This window comes from Oncorhynchus kisutch, linkage group LG23 (genome assembly GCF_002021735.2).
Source record: "Oncorhynchus kisutch isolate 150728-3 linkage group LG23, Okis_V2, whole genome shotgun sequence".
NCBI classification, from domain to species: domain Eukaryota; kingdom Metazoa; phylum Chordata; class Actinopteri; order Salmoniformes; family Salmonidae; genus Oncorhynchus; species Oncorhynchus kisutch.
Genome location: NC_034196.2, coordinates 14,430,893 through 14,451,703, shown reverse-complemented (window position 1 = coordinate 14,451,703; position 20,811 = coordinate 14,430,893). Strand labels below are relative to the sequence as shown.

Below are 20,811 nucleotides of genomic sequence, written 5' to 3'. Positions count from 1 at the left end.
CCAAAGCGCAGCGTGGTTATTTTGATTCATGTTTTAATAAATCACTTCACATGAACAAACTAACAAAAACAAGAAACGTGAAAACCCAAAACAGTCCTATCTGGTGCAAAACACAGAGACAGGAACAATCACCCACAAACACACAGTGACACCCAGGCTACCTAAGTATGATTCTCAATCAGAGACAAGTAATGACACCTGCCTCTGATTGAGAACCATACTAGGCCGAAACATAGAAATACCCAAATCATAGAAAAACAAACATAGACTGCCCACCCAACTCACGCCCTGACCATACTAAATAATGACAAAACAAAGGAAATAAAGGTCAGAACGTGACACACATCATGAGGTTGCTACAACCTAGCCTATGAATCCAAGTTTACAATGTACACTACCACTGTCCAATGTCTGTGTTCTTTTGTCCGTCTTAATATTTTATTTTTATTGGCCAGTCTGAGATATGGCTTTTTCTTTGCAACTCTGCCTAGAAGGCCAGCATCCCGGAGCCGCCTCTTCACTGTTGACATTGAGACTGGTGTTTTGCGTGTACTATTTAATGAAGCTGCCAGTTGAGAAGGACTTGTGAGGCATCGGTTTCTCAAACTAGACACTAATGTACTTGTCCTCTTGCTCAATTGTGCACCGGGTCCTCCCATTCTTCTTTCTATTCTGGTTAGAGCCAGTTTGCACTGTTCTGTGAAGGGAGTAGTACACAGCATTGTACGAGATCTTCAGTTACTTGGCAATTTCACGCATGGAATAGCCTTAATTTCTCAGAACAAGAATAGACCGACGAGTTTCAGAAGAAAGTGCATTGTTTATGGCCATTTTGAGCTTGTAATCGAACCCACCAATGCTGATGCTCCAGATACTCAACTAGTCTAAAGAAGGCCAGTTTTATTGCTTCTTTAATGAGCACAACAGTTTTCAGCTGTGCTAACTTAATTGCAAAAGGGTTTACTAATGATCAATTAGCCTTTTAAAATGATGAACTTGGATTAGCTAAAACAACATGCCATTGGAACACAGGAGTGATGGTTGCTGATAATGGGCCTCTGTACACCTATGTAGATATTCCATAAAAATCTGCCATTTCCAGCTACAATAGTCATTTACAACATTAACTATGTCTGCACTGTATTTCTGATCAATTTCATGTTATTATAATGGACAAAAAAAGTGCTTTTCTTTTAAAAACAAGGACATTTCTAAGTGACCCCAAACTTTTGAACTGTAGTGTAGATGCAATGGTCGAGAGAAATTTAAGTGATCAATTTCATTGACAGACATTGACACATTCAATACCTTGCACACTCTTGCCTGCATCTAGCTAAGTGTAATCATTAGTCCAACAGTTGCAAACAGGAGTTTCTATTGGACAAAATCAGGTATGTTTATTCCAGTTTTGTTCCGTTTGCTTCCGTTGAAGATAGTTTTTTAAACAAAATTTGCAGAATGAATACACCCCTGATCATACGTAAACACAGTTCACTTTCATAGCAGTCACATACAAACAGTATGATCCCTTTTATCGTTGTATAATTCCTTATTGCATTTACGAGCTCTCCTCCTCTCACTTTTTCCCTTCGCTTGTGGACTTCATATCATAACCACTAACCGCTACACACAGCCTACATCGTTGTCACCATATTAGCTAACATCATAGTCAACATAGCTACTAACATTAGAACTAGGACGTTAGTAAACCTGCTACAATCATGCAGTACAGTGTAGAGTCTGCAAGCAGTTACACGGGCGGGCCCCGGTGGCAATAATTTAATAAAACCAAAAGCTTACCTTGACTTGGAAGAGTTTCATTGTTGGATAGCCATAGCCAGCTAGCTAACATAGCATCCCTCTCTGTTTGAGCCGGATGTTTGAGTACGCTAAAATAGCAAGCTGTATTCGCTAGGAAAGTAAGTGAAAGTGAAAATAAATATTACCATGAAATATAGCTCTCTCTCTCTCTCGCACTCTCTCTCACTCTCTCGCGCTCTCTTGCTTCTCCTTCATTTCTGAAGAAATGTATTTGTTCAAAACTGTTCAACTATTGTCTTTCTCTCTCTTTGAGTCAACTACTTATCACATTTTATGCACTGCAGTGCTAGCTAGCTGTAGCTTATGTTTTCAGTACTAGATTCATTCTCTGATCCTTTGATTGGGTGGAAAACTTGTCAATTCATGCTGCAAGAGCTCTGATAGTTTGGAGGACGTCCTCCGGAAGTTGTCATAATTACTGTGTAAGTCTATGGAAGGGGGTGAGAACCACAAGCCTCCTAGGTCTTGTATTGGAGTCAATATACCCAGCCTTGTCTAGCTTAGTTTGTCCTGGATGGTGTGTGTTTGTGCTGTGTGTGTGCATGCCTCTCTGAGTGTATTAAAGACGCCGTGGTGTAGTTGCAGGAGAGGCTGTGTGTTTCTCACAGGGAAATCTGTCCTCTGCCTGAGACGCCAGACTGGAGTCAGATAACCATTGCTTGCTGGTGATCTCAATGTTTTCACTGAACAAACAGGCTTTCAAGGGCACATATACTCTGCCTCAGAACAGGATGAGAATCCAAATGTTTATTAATTGATCATGTTTGCTACCCCATAATCAATTATATGATCAGGAACATAGATGTTATATAATTGATATGAGAAACGTGTCTCCAGATAGAGAGCACTCCAATCAAATGGAGATGGACTTATGATATTATATTTTCATATAGATTTTTTATTTCAGTTGAATGCTACGCATTCAGTAATTACTTTTATTTCAGATGCAAAATAAAATGTAACCTGCAGCTTGAGATTTACTCAGCAAAGTAGCCTCTTAGTGCCTCACTTTGATATCATAAATAAACCATTGCATGAATTTCTAATTGGGCTGAACCTCTCAACCTAATTCACTAATGAGATTGAGCGATTTCTTTCGCTCAGTGACAAGATATATGTTCCCATCTCCACATTACACAGACAGATTAAATATTGAGCTGGACTCCATTAGTTATATTGAGCATACTGAAAACAGTAACCAACCCAGGCTGCAACCAACACAGGGTGAGCTTCTATGCATACTGTAAGAAAGAAGGCCGACAGAGAGACTAAGGAATGGGATGACCTCAGGACATCCTTAATGGTGTGGTCTGGGCAAAGATGTTAGCACTGTGGCTTAGGCTCACCCCGGCTGGTGTGGGCGCAGCGTTCCCGTGATGAGCAGTGGAATAGTCCCTTAATGATTAAACAGTATTTGTATCCATCAGACGACAAGCCAACCATCTGAGAGCAGCCACTGGACCGTGACAGGAGGCTATATTTGAAGAGATTGTCCTTGGTTGGAATCGGTCACTCTGGATCTTTGTGTCTTATCATTGTGCATTACAGGGGCTCTGCTTGTAGGACACCATGCGTAGCGACACTGCTCTTTCTCTCTGTTATAAAGATAATCTTCTGTGTGTGTTTGCGTTGGTGCGTGAGCACGGGTCAACAGGCCATTTTCTATGCGTCCCTCTCTGCTCCCTCTTGGACATACTCTTTATTAGGCTATGGATCATGGGATGGACTATTGTCGTAGCATTGAGGACCTTTTAAGCTTAGTAAGCCATGAACCCCTTCCGTCTTTTTATTCTAGGAGGAGACTTGACTGCTGTCCCTTCTTAAGCCACATACATAATCCCAGGTTTTCCACTGCAGGTGTACTGTAGCTGTAAATTACTCCCCCTCTCCCTCATAACTAGTGCTTCTGCCACTAGCATGGAATATTTTTGATGCTCAGAGGTAAAGAGCTCTTGAGTGTTGTATTTCAGGTCATGAATTACCATAATTGCTTTTACAGACCAATAGGCTTTTCTTATATGACCTGGTTTTAAATGTTGGAATTACACTGTTTTAAAGCAAAACACTTTCTTTTGTTACATTGAGTTGTTGTCTCAAATACAAATGAGAGCTTTCGTGCTGTGTGCAGACAATATTCTGTTTGGACTGTTTTGATGGCTTAGATCTGTGACTAAGACAGCGTCTGTCACATAGTGGAGTAACAGCTTGTGTTTCCATGTCTAAGTTACACTCCCTTGGAAAAGACTTACCAATCAAGGCTATACCAACAGAGAGCCTGGTTAGTGTTACAGCGTCTCTCAGCCTAGGAGTCTGACAGATGTCAGAGCTCTCAAGGAGCTAGATGTTGTTACAGTATGTATTCAATATAGGCATCATGCACATAGTTGTGTGCTTTAGAATGATATTTGTGGGGGAACCTTCCAATGTGGTGTTTTGATGAATGAATTGGGTAGAGATGTTACGTGGGAGGGTTTTGTATACGTAGCTGCAATGTAGTTTGAGCTAGAATGTGGGTCGTTCGTCTTGAAATCTGTATTACTCGGTCTCTGTGTTGCTTTCTTTATGATGCTCTATGCTGCAATGATGCTTACGGTTGGAATTTCCTGTAGCTTTCGATGGGAAGCCTTTGGCTTGCAGGCTAGCTTTAATGGGAGTGTGACATTTGCCAGGATGTAGTGTCAGTGTGCCTGTGGGATTGGAAGGCTGTAGTATGTGCATTGCTAGCCTGGTATCAACTGATAACCGTCAGTTTGGTATACTTTTGCAGAAAGATATGCATCACGAGAGGTGACGCATAAATCAATACATTGCATTCAAGGCAAAAAAAAGTCTGTGAGTGTATGTGTTTGTCTGTCTGTGTGTCTTTCACGAACTTACCCATTGTGGCTTTATCACCAACTTTCTTTTAATTTGAATGGAATGTATTGACTGATGCGTCAATGCCCTTGACGCACATCTAGAGGTGGAGGTGGGAGAGAGGGGGAGGAATATAAAGAGAGATGAGAGGAGGGGGAGAGAGGGAAAGAAGAAGGGAGAGAAAGAGAAGGGGGTGCATGAGGGAGGGGGAGAGAGGGGTGAATAAGGGAGTGGGAAGAGAGGAGGGAGAAAGAAAGATAGGAGAGAGAGAGATAGAGAGAGAGACAGAGACATGTCTGTCTGTGAGTTTATCTGCCTGCCTGCTTGTCTGAGTTTTTCACCATTTCACCCAATGCAGCTTTATCAGCAACTTTTGAATGCAATGTATTGACTTAAGGGTAATGTCTCGTGATGCATATCTGTTTGTATCACAAGACGTTGGTGGCACTATAGCGCAATTTCCAGGTGTACATTTGTTATTTTCAGGGTGTTGTAGAGCTAAAGATGTGAAATTAAAGCTTTCTTTGGTAGTGGGAAATATATACAGTGGGGCAAAAAAGTATTTAGTCATCCACCAATTGTTCAAGTTCTCCCACTTAAAAAGATGAGAGGCCTGTAATTTTCATCATAGGTACACTTCAACTATGACAGACAAAATGAGAGAGAAAAAAATCCAGAAAATCACATTGTAGGATTTTTAATGAATTTATTTGCAAATTATGGTGGAAAATAAGTATTTGGTCAATAACAAAAGTTTATCTCAATACTTTGTTATATACCCTTTGTTGGCAATGACAGAGGTCAAACGTTTTCTATATGTCTTCACAAGGTTTTCACACACTGTTGCTGGTATTTTGGCCCATTCCTCCATGCAGATCTCCTCTAGAGCAGTGATGTTTTGGGGCTGTTGCTGGGCAACACGGACTTTCAACTCCCTCCAAAGATTTTCTATGGGGTTGAGATCTGGAGACTGGCTAGGCCACTCCAGGACCTTGAAATGCTTCTTACGAAGCCACTCCTTCGTTTCCCGGGCGGTATGTTTGGGATCATTGTCATGCTGAAAGACCCAGCCACGTTTCATCTTCAATGCCCTTGCAGATGGAAGGAGGTTTTCACTCAAAATCTCATGATACATGGCCCCATTCATTCTTTCCTTTACACGGATCAGTCGTCCTGGTCCCTTTGCAGAAAAGCATGATGTTTCCACCCCCATGCTTCACAGTAGGTATTTGGATGCAACTCAGCATTCTTTGTCCTCCAAACACGACGAGTTGAGTTTTTACCAAAAAGTTATATTTTGGTTTCATCTGACCATATGACATTCTCCAAATCTTCTTCTGGATCATCCAACTTCAGCCGGGTCTGGACATGTACTGTCTTAAACAGGGGGACACGTCTGGCACTGCAGGATTTGAGTCCCTGGCGGCGTAGTGTGTTACTGATGGTAGGCTTTGTTACTTTGGTCCCAGCTCTCTGCAGGTCATTCACTAGGTCCCCCCGTGTGGTTCTGGGATTTTTGCTCACCGTTCTTGTGATCATTTTGACCCCACGGGGTGAGATCTTGCGTGGAGCCCCAGATCGAGGGAGATTATCAGTGGTCTTGTATGTCTTCCATTTCCTAATAATTGCTCCCACAGTTGATTTCTTCAAACCAAGCTGCTTACCTATTGCAGATTCAGTCTTCCCAGCCTGGTGCAGGTCTACAATTTTGTTTCTGGTGTCTTTTGACAGCTCTTTGGTCTTGGCCATAGTGGAGTTTGGAGTGTGACTGTTTGAGGTTGTGGACAGGTGTCTTTTATACTGATAACAAGTTCAAACAGGTGCCATTAATACAGGTAACGAGTGGAGGACAAAGGAGCCTCTTAAAGTAGAAGTTACAGGTCTGTGAGAGCCAGAAATCTTGCTTGTTTGTAGGTGACCAAATACTTATTTTCCACCATAATTTGCAAATAAATTCATTAAAAATCCTACAATGTGATTTTCTGGAAAAGATTTCTAATTTTGTCTGTCATAGTTGAAGTGTACCTATGATGAAAATTACAGGCCTCTCTCATCCTTTTAAGTGGGAGAACTTGCACAATTGGTGGCTGACTAAATACTTTTTTGCCCCACTGTATCTATTTCAATGATTCAAGATTTAGTCATGTATTATCGCTAAATATATGATCTAGGTCATTGATGCCATTACGCTTTGAGGAATGGGACAGCATTTTTTTTCTCTAATGAGGATCCTAGAGTTGTACTAAATGGGTGTTAGTTGGCAGGATGTCAAGTCATAATGTGTGACTTATTTATCTCCCAAGTTTTTGTGCTCACAGAGAAATCTGAATTATTAAACGTTCTGGTGTTTTGACTGATCTGCTAACATATTTGGTTGATATGTGATAGATTTCAGACTTCTCATTTTGTTTGAGATGAATTGATCTTGAATATTTAATTTTCTTTCATTCTTATTCAGAGGTTTAGACAGTAGGAGCCATGGGAAGCACATCCTTTACAGGACCAATTACAAAAACTCAAACAGAACTGTTGTTTGAAAAAGTCAGACGAAAGACCAAAAACAAATTTGCATAATCATGTTCCCCACACACTGGAGGGACAGATATCTCTCGATGCAGCGCCAATAATTTAAGCATCATAGGATGGCTTCAGTTAAAATGTGTTAAATTTCTCTTTATATTGAATGGCTGAGGTCACGGTGAATATTGCTCTGAAATTTGATGACGGCAACATTTTGTGAAGTATCTCCCACCAGTTGTGACAGCCCATATTACAACCCATAGACCTTGAGGTGATTGAGTGCAGGAGGGAGCGGCTGAGGTGGACTATCGGTATTGCGTGTCAGAGAGGGGAATGATTTGACAACTGTAGAGAGGAAGCTAACGTTGCTCGATTTCATTTCGTCTGCAATCCATCTGCAGAGGAGTATGCCGGGTGCAAGGGAGGAAGCCATCTCTAGAGACAGAGGGTAGTAGTTTATCTGTAGATCATAAACACAGTCAGATAGATCACTTTGATTGAATTACACTGAGGGGTGTATTTGGTCTGTCGGTGGGGGACGAGGCCAATGAGGGCATCAGTTCAGGGTGGATGGAAGCATTGAGCAATAAACTGCGGGACTGGTGGATAGCTTTAGACTGGAGTGAGAGAGATGAAAGGTGTTTATGAGGAGAAAAAGTGGAAAGGAGTGGAGGCCAATGAGGAAAGGAGATGGAGAGGAGGTGTACAGCACAGCTGAGTGTGGATAGAGGAGGAAAGGATAGAGGAGAGTCATTAAAGGTAGTGAAATCAGTCCACATCAAAGCCCACAGTGGAGTGGCCTACCTTCTGCTCTGTGGCCAGGCGATAAGAGACCTATGCTAATGTGGGAGGTGGCAGATGTTCTCATCAGTTTAATGCTTTGAAGTCAGAAATGTTAGCCACATGCAGGAGGTCCCATAGACTTCCGTGACAGAACAGTGTGAAGAGTGTAGCGAACGCTAACAGTTAATAATTGGAATCACTGAACGGCGATCAGTCAGAAACTTGTGTTCATTCATTTCCATTGATTGAGTGTGCTCGTAATGGTTAATATTTTTTTTAAATGCAAGGCTGCATTTAACCAGAGCTAGTTCAGTAACCTCCATCTGCTTCCCTCTCCCTCTCCATCCATGTTGTTATTCAGTTATTCATGGTAGACAATGCAGCAGATGACTGGAGGATAGCCATGACCTACGAGCGCATCTTCTTCATCTGCCTGGAGATCCTGGTGTGCGCCATCCACCCCATCCCAGGGAACTACACCTTCACCTGGACAGCGCGCCTGGCCTTCTCCTACACCCCGTCCAAGACGGACGCAGACGTGGACATCATCCTGTCCATCCCCATGTTCTTGCGGCTGTATCTCATCGCCCGCGTCATGCTGCTCCACAGCAAGCTCTTCACAGACGCCTCGTCCCGCAGTATCGGGGCGCTCAACAAAATCAACTTCAACACACGCTTCGTCATGAAGACCCTGATGACCATCTGCCCTGGCACCGTGTTGCTGGTCTTTACCATCTCGTTGTGGATCATCGCTGCGTGGACCGTGAGGGCCTGCGAGAGGTCTGGACCTGCTGCCCTATCGCTGTCACGCTATGCTGCACAAAGCACTGCATGAAACATAAATAAGACACCATGGTTTGGTCAGGGGGAACAGGCGTTAACTCGTTGTGCATCCTACTGGAGGCTTACATCCAGATATAGTGCTCCCTCCTCACATTCCCAGCCATACCACCATTTTTGTATGCAGATCTTCTGCTTGGGAATGTCAAGGGATAGACAATTATGGCCCATAGTTTACGTCTTGTTAGGCGATCTGTTTACACTTGATTTACATTGCACATGAAGGAGGCATGGATATACTGTACGTATGATGTATAAGTTGTGTAAGTATATGGCATGCTGACTCCAGGCTGACTCTATACCTTCTATTCCAGATACCATGACAACATGGACATAACCAGCAACTTCCTAGGAGCCATGTGGTTGATCTCAATTACTTTTCTAACCATTGGATATGGGGACATGGTCCCCAACACTTACTGTGGAAAAGGAGTCTGTCTCCTCACTGGTATTATGGTGAGCCCTACACTCTTACAAAAAAAGGTGCTATCTAAAACCTAAAATAAATCTTCAGCTGACCCAATAGGAGAACCCTTTGAAGGACCCTTTTTGGTTCCAGGAAGAACCCTTTTGGGTTTCATGTAGAACCCTTTCCACGGAGGGTTCTACAGATGTCAGATCTTAATTTGACGCTTTTTGTCGCACAAGAAAAATAAGCCTGCACTAATAAACCTGCACTAATTTTCAGGTACTCGCAAGGCTCAACTGAATTTCCTGATGCAGCAGGAACATTTTCTGCGCCAAAAGAGTGATTAAGTTAAGATCCGACATCTGTACATGGAACCCAAAAGGGTTCTCCTATGGGGACGTTTATTGCAGAAATTATATTACATTCTCATGCCACTGCGGCTCTCTTTTTCAGTGCTGCTTATGAGGGATTAAAAAAAAAATCTAGCCCTTGGGTATCTGATTTTTTTAAAAAACTGACAATATATATTTTTTAAATCTCCGGTGGGGTGGCAGTGCAGATTCATGTATATTCAGAGGATATTAATTTGAGAATATATATATATATTTTTTTTAAGCATCATTTCCTAATATTATGCTTCTAAAAGTAGGTTACATCTTTTTAAACGGAAACAATAAAGTCAACCTTTATAACGGTGTCTGTCTGCTGTTCCTTCCAGGGAGCCGGCTGCACAGCCTTGGTAGTGGCTGTGGTTGCAAAGAAACTGGAGTTAACCAAAGCTGAAAAACATGTTCATAATTTTATGATGGACACCCAGCTGACAAAAAGAGTAAGGAAATACGTTACTTGCATGCCGTTTTACATTTTTAAATGGTAAAGAATCATCTCAGCTGCCCCGTTTCCCTATTGTGAAGCATTTCAGGAAGACCAAGCATGGTTGAACATGGCTACAGTATGCTTTCCATTACAGTAGGAGTATTTTATTTACCACGAACAGTGTTTCTAACCCTACTCTTTGTGTGTCAGGTGAAAAACACTGCTGCAAATGTACTCAGGGAGACGTGGCTCATCTACAAGAACACCAAACTGGTGAGGAAGATGGACCATGCCAGAGTCAGGAAGCACCAGAGGAAATTCCTCCAAGCCATTCATCAGTAGGTACTCTGCCTAAAACTCTGCTCCTGGCAGTGTGGTAAATACATATTTCACCTTGGTATCTGCAGTCTCACACTTTCTCATACCATACAGTATCAAAGATGAGAATACGAACCTGAGAGCTGAATTGTTTGACACCTGTAGCCCAAATCTATATTTACAATGTGGAATATTTACAGCTTTTTATTTGTTCTTGCTCATTTCACTCCATTGTTTTGTAATATTGATAAGTTGGAAGGGTGTCAGGAAGTATTTAGTTCCAAAGCATGTCAGTTGTGCCCTCTTAACAGCTCAGAGGTCAATACTGTGGGATATCTCAATGGCAGTTACACAAATGATGCAGATGATATGCAAATCGAAAGTATTTACTTCTGTTTTGAGAAATAATGAATTATAGAAACAGTTATGCTATATGAGTATGCACAAACATTTCCAGAAACTCTCATAGGCCAATGATCTAACTTTAAAGTTGACTTGGTAGTAAGATCGTTCTGATGCTAACTGATAACCTCTATATCATCATGTAGTGGTGTTATATTGGTGTTACTGTGCTACTGCAAAGTGGTAGGCTATAATTGCAAAGTAGTCATTCAGGAGAATGTAAAATGACTGGGAGATCTTTCTCAATTGCTGATAACTTATATGCACTTAATTACTAGTTGTCTAATCTGGTATCTTCAAAGCAACTGTAAACCATGACAGATGTGCTGGGAAGGGCCCAGACCCTTTTTTTTTACCATAACCTAAACTATTCATGATAAACTCTTGAGGACCATTTTCACTCCCCTGCCTTCTCAGCGGTGACAGTAAAACCTCTCATCTTTCTCTCGCTCCCTCTTCCCTCCCCCTCTATCTCATCCTGCATCACCATGATGTAAGGAACTGCCTGTTCTATTGCTTGTCAAGATGACTGTGAGTGTCTTTGTTGTGTACCTAAATATCATGCTGACCTCTGTGCCTAACCCCTGAGTTGTTCCTTTAGCGTGTATCCTTATGATTAGCCAGTTTACCTGTCAGGTAGTTTCTTAGACAGTCTACAGGGAGAAAGCAAGTGCTCTCTATCTCTAAAACCCTATTGATTTCCATGTCCTCTCCTCTTGGTGTACCGAAGCTGTCTTATAAGCCTAAGCCTACTTCTAACACTGTATTTTCCCCCTTTTAACTACGCAACTGACCAGCATATCAAACGCAATGATATATTTTTCCTCTTTGAGATCAGATTTGGTTTACATTACTATGATGACTAGGGTCTGATTGTAATCATATGTTATGGTGAAAATGTTCTCTTGTTTGATATATTTTCTGTGTTGTGATGCGTTTTCTGTGTGTTAACGGGTCTGTGTGGTCTCCTGTGTGGAGCTTTTAATTTGCTCATGATTCGTTTCTTCGTGCATCATTTACCATGATGACATTAAGAGTTTCGATTTTTGAAAGGGATTACAGGTAGAGAGTATTGGCTGCTTCTGCTGCAACCCCCATCCAAAATGCGACTGTTTTATAGCCTTCTGTCATAGTTGCGCAGGCAGAGGTACTATGTCTTTTATAGCTGAATTCAGGCTATTTGTGGTAATGACAGCATATCATGTCATCCTCCTCTTCTCTAGGATGAGCTAATAATGGGAAACCCTCAGAGCTTTGGCAGAATCTCCACAGGACCAGATTCAGTTGTAAAACGCCACATCCACCACTTTGTTCAAGGGCATGCCCATCTCCCCTTTTATACAGGCTCAGTAAGCTGTATGAAGAGGGAGTGGGTCTTAGCAGAGGAGTTGGGGTTCAGAAAGCACCTCCTGGTGTGTGTTAAGTGATGCCTGTGGCCTCAGCTGCAGGGTTCAGCTCCAAGTGTGGGCTGCCTGGGAGGATGTACATACACTGTGTGTTGGGAGGAGTCAGTGGCCACAGAGAGGGTGTGCCTGGGAGCATGCTCATCCCTCAAATGGAGCTGTATTGCATTAGTGGAAACCAAGAATGTTCTCAGGGCAGGTCTGCCAGTTTTGACTAGCAGAAGCGACTTTTCTAGCAGGTTCGGATAATTCATGTGTTGGTTAGGAAAATTAACGTGGCAGGTTAGGAGAATTGGGTTAGGGTTAGGAAAATAATTAGGATTAGCTAACGCAACTCGAACATACCTAGCTACAACCAAGCCTGTCCTGAGAACATGCGATGCTGCTCAAGTGGAGGGCTGGAGAGGGGTCAGTGACCTGTCTTGAAGCAATAGTGGTGGGAAAGTATGAATAATCCCTATGCTTCCTCCTCTGGCCTGAGCCATATCAATCGCCCTGTAAGATCCTCCACCAATAGCATTTAGGGGACAGGTCCGAGGGGAGGAGGAGGTAACTTTGTTCTTTTTCCATGGTCTCTGCAGTGTTCCTGGTGAAAACCAAGATAAATGTTAGCTAGAGAACGTGTCAGACTGCCACGGCTGTCTGTCTGGTCATTGGTTCGCTCAGTGAGGCTGGTCTGACAGTGCTGCATGTCTGATAAACTGGGCCGGTCTGTAGGGGAGGATTAGGACAGGACCTCGGGGAGTAGCTAGCAGGGGCCAGATCAGAATAATGTGACAGGAATATTGAAGCCTTAAACCCCATGATTCCTTGGTTATCTGTGGTGAGTCATAGCTGTGAGGTAAGAAGATACTGCTGCCACCCGAGAGGTGCAGTGGTCTAAGGCACTGAATCGCAGTGCTAGCTGTGCCACTAGAGATCCTGGTTTGAGTCCAGGCTCTGTCGCAGCCGGCCGCGACCGGGAGACCCATGGGGTGGTGCACAATTGGCCCAGCATAGTCCGGGTTAGGGGAGGGTTTGGCCAGCAGAGATGTTCTTGTCCCATTGTGCACTAGCAACTCCTGAGGTGGGCCGGGCGCAATGCACGCTGACACGGTCGCCAGGTGTACGGTGTTTCCTCCGACACATTGGTGCGGCTGGTTAAGAGGACAGTGAGTCTTGGCTGGGTTGTGTTTTGGAAGACGCACGGCTCTCGACCTTCGCATCTCCCGAGTCCGTACAGGAGTTGCAGCGATGGGACAAGACTGTAACTACCAATTGGATACCACGAAATTGGTGAGAAAAAGGGGCAAAAAAAAAAAAGATGCTGCTCATAGTGATGATGGTATTAAGTGGATGTTAGTGTTGTTGTTATTCAAAATGGCAGCAGTGGGATTCAGGTTGCAGTACCCAGGACTGAACTGGAGACTGATCCTGCCATCTGGACGCATTTATCTGATGTTGTAATAATTCATTTGTCTATTTTATGTTTCCTTTTTTTCCCGTTTGTGTCGACCAATGCAATAGAGCTCGAAAGTAAGTCTTCGCCTCACATGTAGCTACAGAAATGTTGTGTGCATGCAAATGAGAGCTTGCTTTTTTGACTCAGTGATGTGAGAAAAATGACACTCCTTCATTTGATAAGTGAAATTCATACCATAGCTACACATTTTGATTTCCCATCGAGTAATGATTGATCACACAATGGCACATAATGTACATTTGTCAGGAACACTATATTTCATTTTATATAGTTACACAACACCGTTAAGATTTGTATTAGTCTTTTAGATTATTACCTGAACAACATGAGGATTAGGCCAAAATAAGTTAATAGGATGAACTAGTGACTAGCCTACAAAAACTCAGCATGGTATATTTAGACAAGCAAGACCTCTCGATCAATTCCGCCCTACTTTTCTTCTGTCAAAGCGTTACACATCTGCCAATTAAACATCAATGCTCATGTTCCCATGTATCTTCCTTTGATGAATTTCAATTATGGGTGATGGAGGGTGTTATTCTTTCCATTGTTGCATGAATGTGAAGAGAATTTGATATTTAATCAGAAAGCAAGCCACTGATTAAACTCAATAAACTGTGCTTTCATGAACCGAAGGATGACCGCTAGTGCTTGAAGAGAGGAGAGGCTTGCTGTAATAACTACAGAATAGAATCAGGTCAATGTTTACTCCCCCTATCAATCTGCCTTGGCTACATTAACTAGGGCTTGGGGTCATCTTTCGCCTTGTGAAACCATTGTGACGTCTGCTACAGTTGCATTCCCTCCATTTCTCTCTTGGATGACTGGTAGCAACAAAGACAGTGGCCATTATGAATGCGCCAGTAGTATTTACCCAGTTAGTTTCATTGAGATAAAATCTATTTTTCAACAGAGACCTGGTATGTAGCTCATAGCTGCACCGAGGAAGCCACACTCTCCTTAGTCTAGTGTAATGGCCTTAGTTTATCACATTGGTGTGACCCATTTGTCTAGCTACAACTAGCATGATGCATGTACACAGCCAGATGTTTTACAATATGTTGGAGGAGATGAGAGGATTATTTGTCAGGCACAAAGACCATCCTCTGTATAATGCAGATTGACAGTCCCCTGGAGTCTGCGCCTATCCAGGAGGCAGGGATAGAGGCAGGAGGGAGGTTGATGTACAGAAGGAAGTGGGACAGGAAGCAGCATGCGTCCGTTAGCTTGGTAACTCAGTGGAGGTGTGAGACAGGGACACGACCTTAGAGGGGAAGGTCGGGTTAAGCCTCCGGGAACTTGTCCTGCTTTAAAGATATTGTGCTGTAACTGACACAGCATGAATCCCAGTAGTCAGGCAGACACAGCCGGGGCAGGGCAGAGTCGGGCTGCAGAACGGCCTGTCCATTACACTGAAGACCATTTAGGATCAGTCTTTTCACAGCGAGGTAATCAGGGGTCATGACAAAGAGAGCATCCCAGAGAAAATCTATGGTGCAGCACTACTGAGATTGCCTTAAAGAATTCAAAAGGGCATTGAAAAGCTTAGCATAGCTGTTTTTCCCATGATGAATAGCAAAGCAGTTAAGCACCAATTGAAAGACCAGGACCACACAGGAACACTGAATCACAGAAGGACATAGAATATTGAGCATGAGTGGGCAGGATGCTTTCACATTCTGACCCCAGCTTCCTGCCTGCCTTGTTCATCAACACCATTTGACAGCTATTGGTCATCCAACCGGGAAATGCAGAATTCTGACAAGTCTTACATCTCAACTGCACAAACATTTTAATGTTGATTCTCTCATGTCTTTCACTCTGGTACCTTTTTTCCTTTCAATTTGCCAGATTACTTGAACAATAAAAGTGCTATTTTTGCAATAACATTGGCTAGTTGTTTTAGAATGTGCTTCTTTTGGACCATACAGCTACCCCTCACTAGCTGTTGAGGCATCGTCCTTTGCCTGTAGTGTCCTTCAGTGGCTCCTGTAGTGCCCCTTGTTGCTCTAACCTGTCATCTAGTTCAACACATTTCTGCCTTTGTATTGGAATGCCTAACAATGATGCGCCATTGCATGAGACTAGATGAATCTGGGCCTATTAGCAGAGGGTCCCTGAAGACCCCTCGTGTTCTCCTCCTTGTTCTATGGTGCTGTACACCCTCAAATTCACACAGTCTAATTAGAGCCGCTAACTCAAAGCCCATCTCATCAGTTTATACAATTAGTCTGAGAGCATTGGGTTTTATCTGAAAGAAAAAGCTGGTCACAAGGGCTATGTTACTGTCATGCCTCCAGCTCACTGTGTGTGTTGGTCTCATTCTGATTTAGCATGCAAAACGGGTGGCTGCAGGGGGGGGGGGGACGACTCTTGATATCCCAAGTACAGTTGCTGTTTTTGACTCCCCAGTGAGTGTGGGTGATAAACATTTGCTCTAGTAGCCTAATTAAACCGGAGATTTTAATTATTTAAGCCGGCTGTATGGATTAAAGCAAGTTACTCATTTCACTCTGGCTCTTGAAGAAGTGTATTTTTGTGTTTTTAACTGGTCTGCATCACCAAGAGAGAAAGGCCTCATACCAGCTGGATGAGTTTCTCACTATGTAACAATGTAGCATATCACTGTTAGTAACTAGGTCATTTTACATAAGATACAGTACCAGGTGGATGTTCTCTTTGATCAATAACTGGTATACTACATAAAGCTGCAACTTTACTGTAATGGTTGTTATCCTTTTTATGATACATTTTATTCATTTTATCATAAAATTATATTTTACAATGCTGTATTTATGTTGAACAATGAATTAATACCTGCTTTTGTGTAGAGTTTGGCTATCACAGCACTTTAGTTGGAATAGCAAAGTGTTTTTCTATTTTGAGAATGAAAATGATCTTACTTGAAGGTGGATTAAATCATTCACGAGAATCAAACAGAGAAACGTCTTCCAGGTGTTTGGATGAAGCTTTTAGCATGTGTATGAATGTTTGCTATGGTTAGAAAACCAGGTCCCACGACTTATGATAGTTTATATACTGCATTAATCGTTTATTTCAGCTAAATCCCATTGCAACAGATTGTATCTACCTAGTTGAGCCCTTGTATATGTCTTTGTTTCTAGAGTTCAGGGGCTGGAGATAGACACATTCTCCTCTCTGGCAGCTTCTCCACTCTGTGGTCTTCACTTGCATGCAGTCAATCAAACTGTCTGAAACCAATCCTGCATTCTCTACACACATCCTGTGCATGTCCTAGGAGTGAGTGCTCTCTGTGTGTATTCCTTCTGTGTGCACAGATCTGTTAAACCCATCTTTACCGAATAGATACATTTATTGGGTTCTGAATGGTCTTCTGTTCAGATTGAGAAGTGTTAAAATGGAGCAACGCAAGCTGAATGACCAAGCAAACTCACTAGTGGACCTTGCAAAGGTAAGCTGGACTGACAAACGTCACATATTCCAGTTTATTTTGGTTGTGAAGTTTGGTTGTGCATTTGGATTGATCTCTATCTAACCCACTTTTTGATTTGAAGGATTCCATGTGATACATGTGATATCAATGCATTGGGGGAATTAATAACACATTTTCATATAAACAAACAAAGTCTACAGGTGTCAAATAAACAGACTTTCCATATGAATGTTAAGAAGAACCAGTTGTGTAATGTCATTGGAAGAAAATAAGATGCATTATATTTCTACTTCTTGAACTGGGTGCAGGACAGCCTGGTCCCAGATCTGTTTGTGCTCTTGCCAACTCATTGGCATGACAAGGAGTTGGCATGATAGCACATTAAACAGACTGGCTCTCAGGCTAGATGCAGGAATGTTGTTGGTGGAAACATACAGTATCTTGGTTTCAAAGATTATATAACGATATACATACTGTCAGGGGTGGGGGGGGGATCCGTATGGGAACCCTCCAATGTAAATTCCTTGAATTCAGTGCATTTGTACATGTCAAAATGAATAATGAAAATGAACTACATGTAAAACTGCACATTTTTGCATGTCAAAATAACTTCCCAGAGGGAACCTGGTTTCATCAGGTTCCCTCCATTTCCACCCCTTGTTGTAGGTGAAAACCTACAGTATCTTTGTTTTAAAGATTATATAAAGGAATGCATATTATTTTATGAGATCAGGATACCCATCCTGATAGGTACGTCAAACTAATTTACCTTTAGGTTTGGTTTCCTAGACTTAGATTAAGCCTAGTCCTGGATTAAAAAGCATGGTCAAGGAGAGTCTTGAAATGGCTTTTTAGTCCAGGAGTTTTCTTAATCAGTGTCTGGGAAACCACACTTTGATGGTATTGAACACATTGCTATCTTTCAGCAAATCTCTCTTTGGTGGTGATCTTGTGATAACAGACGTTGACACACCTTAGGGAAAGACTAGGCAGAGAGCTAGCCTGACGCAACAAAAAAATACAGTATACTAACCTGGAAAGGGAGACACGCTGTGAGTCTGATGTGAGGATTCAGCCAGAAACAATGACAGAGGAAGGGAGAGAGAGAGAGGACTGACATTCAAATGTCCACCACAGTCAAATTGGTTTCAGGCCACCATGCCACAAAATACATTAGTTAGCTAATATCACCCTATCACAGAGTGCTATGAAGGCTCACAGTGAGTTAGGAGAGGGTTAAGATTGGGGAAGAAAACGAGTACAGCCCATTCGGCCATCTTTAATCAATGTCATAAGTGGCTCTCGCCATCAGAGGGCAGCATAGCATTAATCATCACAGTACATGAGCTCCCCGTAGATAGATGGAGATGTATAATGAAACTTAAAATAACTTTGGCAGCTGCATAGTCTTTGCAAAGCTATGAGAAATCCCTCACATAGCAGTGGTTTCCCTACAGTTGTAGTAATTTCAGGCAGAACATAAAGGAGTTGGGGCTCCCGAGTGGCGCAGCGGTCAAAGGCACTGCATTTCAGTGCTTGAGGCGCCACTACCGACACCCTGGTTCAAATCCAAGCTGTATCACAGCCGACTGTGATTGGGAGTCCCGTAGGGCGGTGCAGAATTGGCCCAGCGTCATGGGTTTTGCTGATGTAGGCTGTCATTGAAATAAGAGTTTGTTCTTAACTGACTTGCCTAAATAAATAAATAAATTAATACAGGATACATTAATAGTGTGGTAGGTCTACAATTACAGTATCCTAAACACTTTTTTTCAGCATTTGTCCTCAAACTGAATTACCATTTCATTAATGAAAATGCAGGATATTTATTAATTAAATTTTATTTAAATGTTCTACACATTGATTTACGGAGTCAGTTGGTAGTCATTATAATTTCAGCTACTTGGGGTTTTGGGTATACATTGGGTCAAAGGCCTATGTATACCCACACGTCCAGCTTCCTGGACCCAGTGTCGGCTAAATCTGGGTCAGTGAAATCAGCCCACAATTACACAAGCATTTTTGTGCCTCAATTGAATATACTTACAGTCCCAGTCTACCCTTCACTGAGTTCTGGTCATATTTTATTAGTGTTATATTATAACGATTTAATGCATTCCCAGTTTAATTTGCTTATGATTAACAGAGGCATACTCTTGACTCAGTTCATCTACAGTTGAAGTTGGAAGTTTGCATACACTTAGGTTGGAGTCATTAAAACTCGTTTTTCAACCACTCCACAAATTTCTTGTTAAACAAACTATAGTTTTGGCAAGTCGGTTAGGACATCTACTTTGTGCATGACACAAGTAATTTTTCCTACAATTGTTTACAGACAGATTATTTCACTTATAATTCACTGTATCACAATTCCAGTGGGTCAGAAGTTTACATACACTAAGTTGACTGTGCTTTTAAACAGCTTGGAAAATTCCAGAAAATTATGTCATGGCTTTAGAAGCTTCTGATAGGCTAATTGACATAATTTGAGTCAATTGGAGGTGTACCTGTGGATGTATTTCAAGGCCTACCTTTTTGCTTGACATCATGGGAAAATCAACAGAAATCAGCCAAGATTGCAGAAAAACAATTGTAGACCTCCATTAGGCTGGTTCATCCTTGGGAGCAATTTCCAAACGCCTGAAGGTACCACGTTCATCTGTACAAACAATAGTACGCAAGTATGAACACCATGGGACCACTCAGCCGTCATACCGCTCAAGAAGGAGACGTGTTCTGTCTCCTAGAGATGAGTGTACTTTGGTGTGAAAAGTGCAAATCAATCCCAGAACAACAGCAAAGAACCTTGTTAAGATGCTGGAGGAAACAGGTACAAAAGTATCTATATTCACAGTCAAAAGAGTCCTATAGCGACATAACCTGAAAGGCCGCTCAGCAAGGAAGAAGCCACTGCTCCAAATTCTCCATAAAAAAGCCAGACTATGGTTTGCAACTGCAGATGGCGACAAAGATCATACTTTTTGGAGAAATGTCCTCTGGTCTGATGAAACAAAAATAGAACTGTTTGGCCATAATGACCATCGTTATTTTGGGAGGAAAAGGGGAGGCTTGCAAGCCGAAGAACATCATCCCAACCGTGAAGCACGGGGGTGGCAGCATTGTGTTGTGGAGGTGCTTTGCTGCAGGAGGGTCTGGTGCACTTCACAAAATAGATGCCATCATGAGGTAGGAAAATGTGGATATATTGAAGCAACATCTCAAGACATCAGTCAGGAAGTTAAAGCTTGGTCGCAAATGGGTCTTCCAAATGGACAATGACCCCAAGCATACTTCCAAAGTTGTGGCAAAATGGCTTAAGGACAACAAAGTCAAGGTATTGGAGTGGCCATCACAAAGCCCTGACCTCAATCCTATAGAAAATGTGTGGACAGAACTGAAAATGCGTGTGTGAGCAAGGAGGCCTAAAAAACTGACTTAGCTACACCAGCTCTGTCAGGAGGAATGGGCCAAAATTCACCCAACTTATTGTGGGAAGCGTGTAGAAGGCTACCCAAAACATTTGACCCAAGTTAAACAATTTAAAGGAAATGCTACCAAATACTAATTGAGTTTATGTAAACTTCTGACCCACTGGGAATGTGATGAAAGAAATAAAAGCTGAAATGAATCATTCTTTCTGCTATTATTTTGACATTTCACATTCTTAAAATAAAGTGGTGATCCTAACTGACCTAAGACAGGGAAGTTTTACTAGGATTAAATGTCAGGAATTGTGAAACTGAGTTTAAATGTATTTTGCTAAGGT

At 42.2% G+C, this 20,811-nt stretch overlaps 1 protein-coding gene across 2 annotated transcripts in view; it reads left to right on the top strand.

Moving 5' to 3' along the window:
* kcnn2 (potassium calcium-activated channel subfamily N member 2) overlaps positions 1-20,811 on the top strand; it is a 30,704-nt gene that overhangs the window by 6,050 nt on the left and 3,843 nt on the right. The window contains exons 3-8 of one of the 2 annotated variants that reach the window (XM_031802384.1): positions 8,342-8,760; positions 9,135-9,276; positions 9,948-10,058; positions 10,256-10,383; positions 13,675-13,683; positions 16,994-17,063. In XM_031802384.1, coding sequence (XP_031658244.1) covers positions 8,342-8,760; positions 9,135-9,276; positions 9,948-10,058; positions 10,256-10,383; positions 13,675-13,683; positions 16,994-17,063 — 879 coding nt within the window. The remainder of the gene's footprint in view (positions 1-8,341; positions 8,761-9,134; positions 9,277-9,947; positions 10,059-10,255; positions 10,384-13,674; positions 13,684-16,993; positions 17,064-20,811) is intronic. The other variant, XM_031802385.1, reaches the window with a different exon arrangement.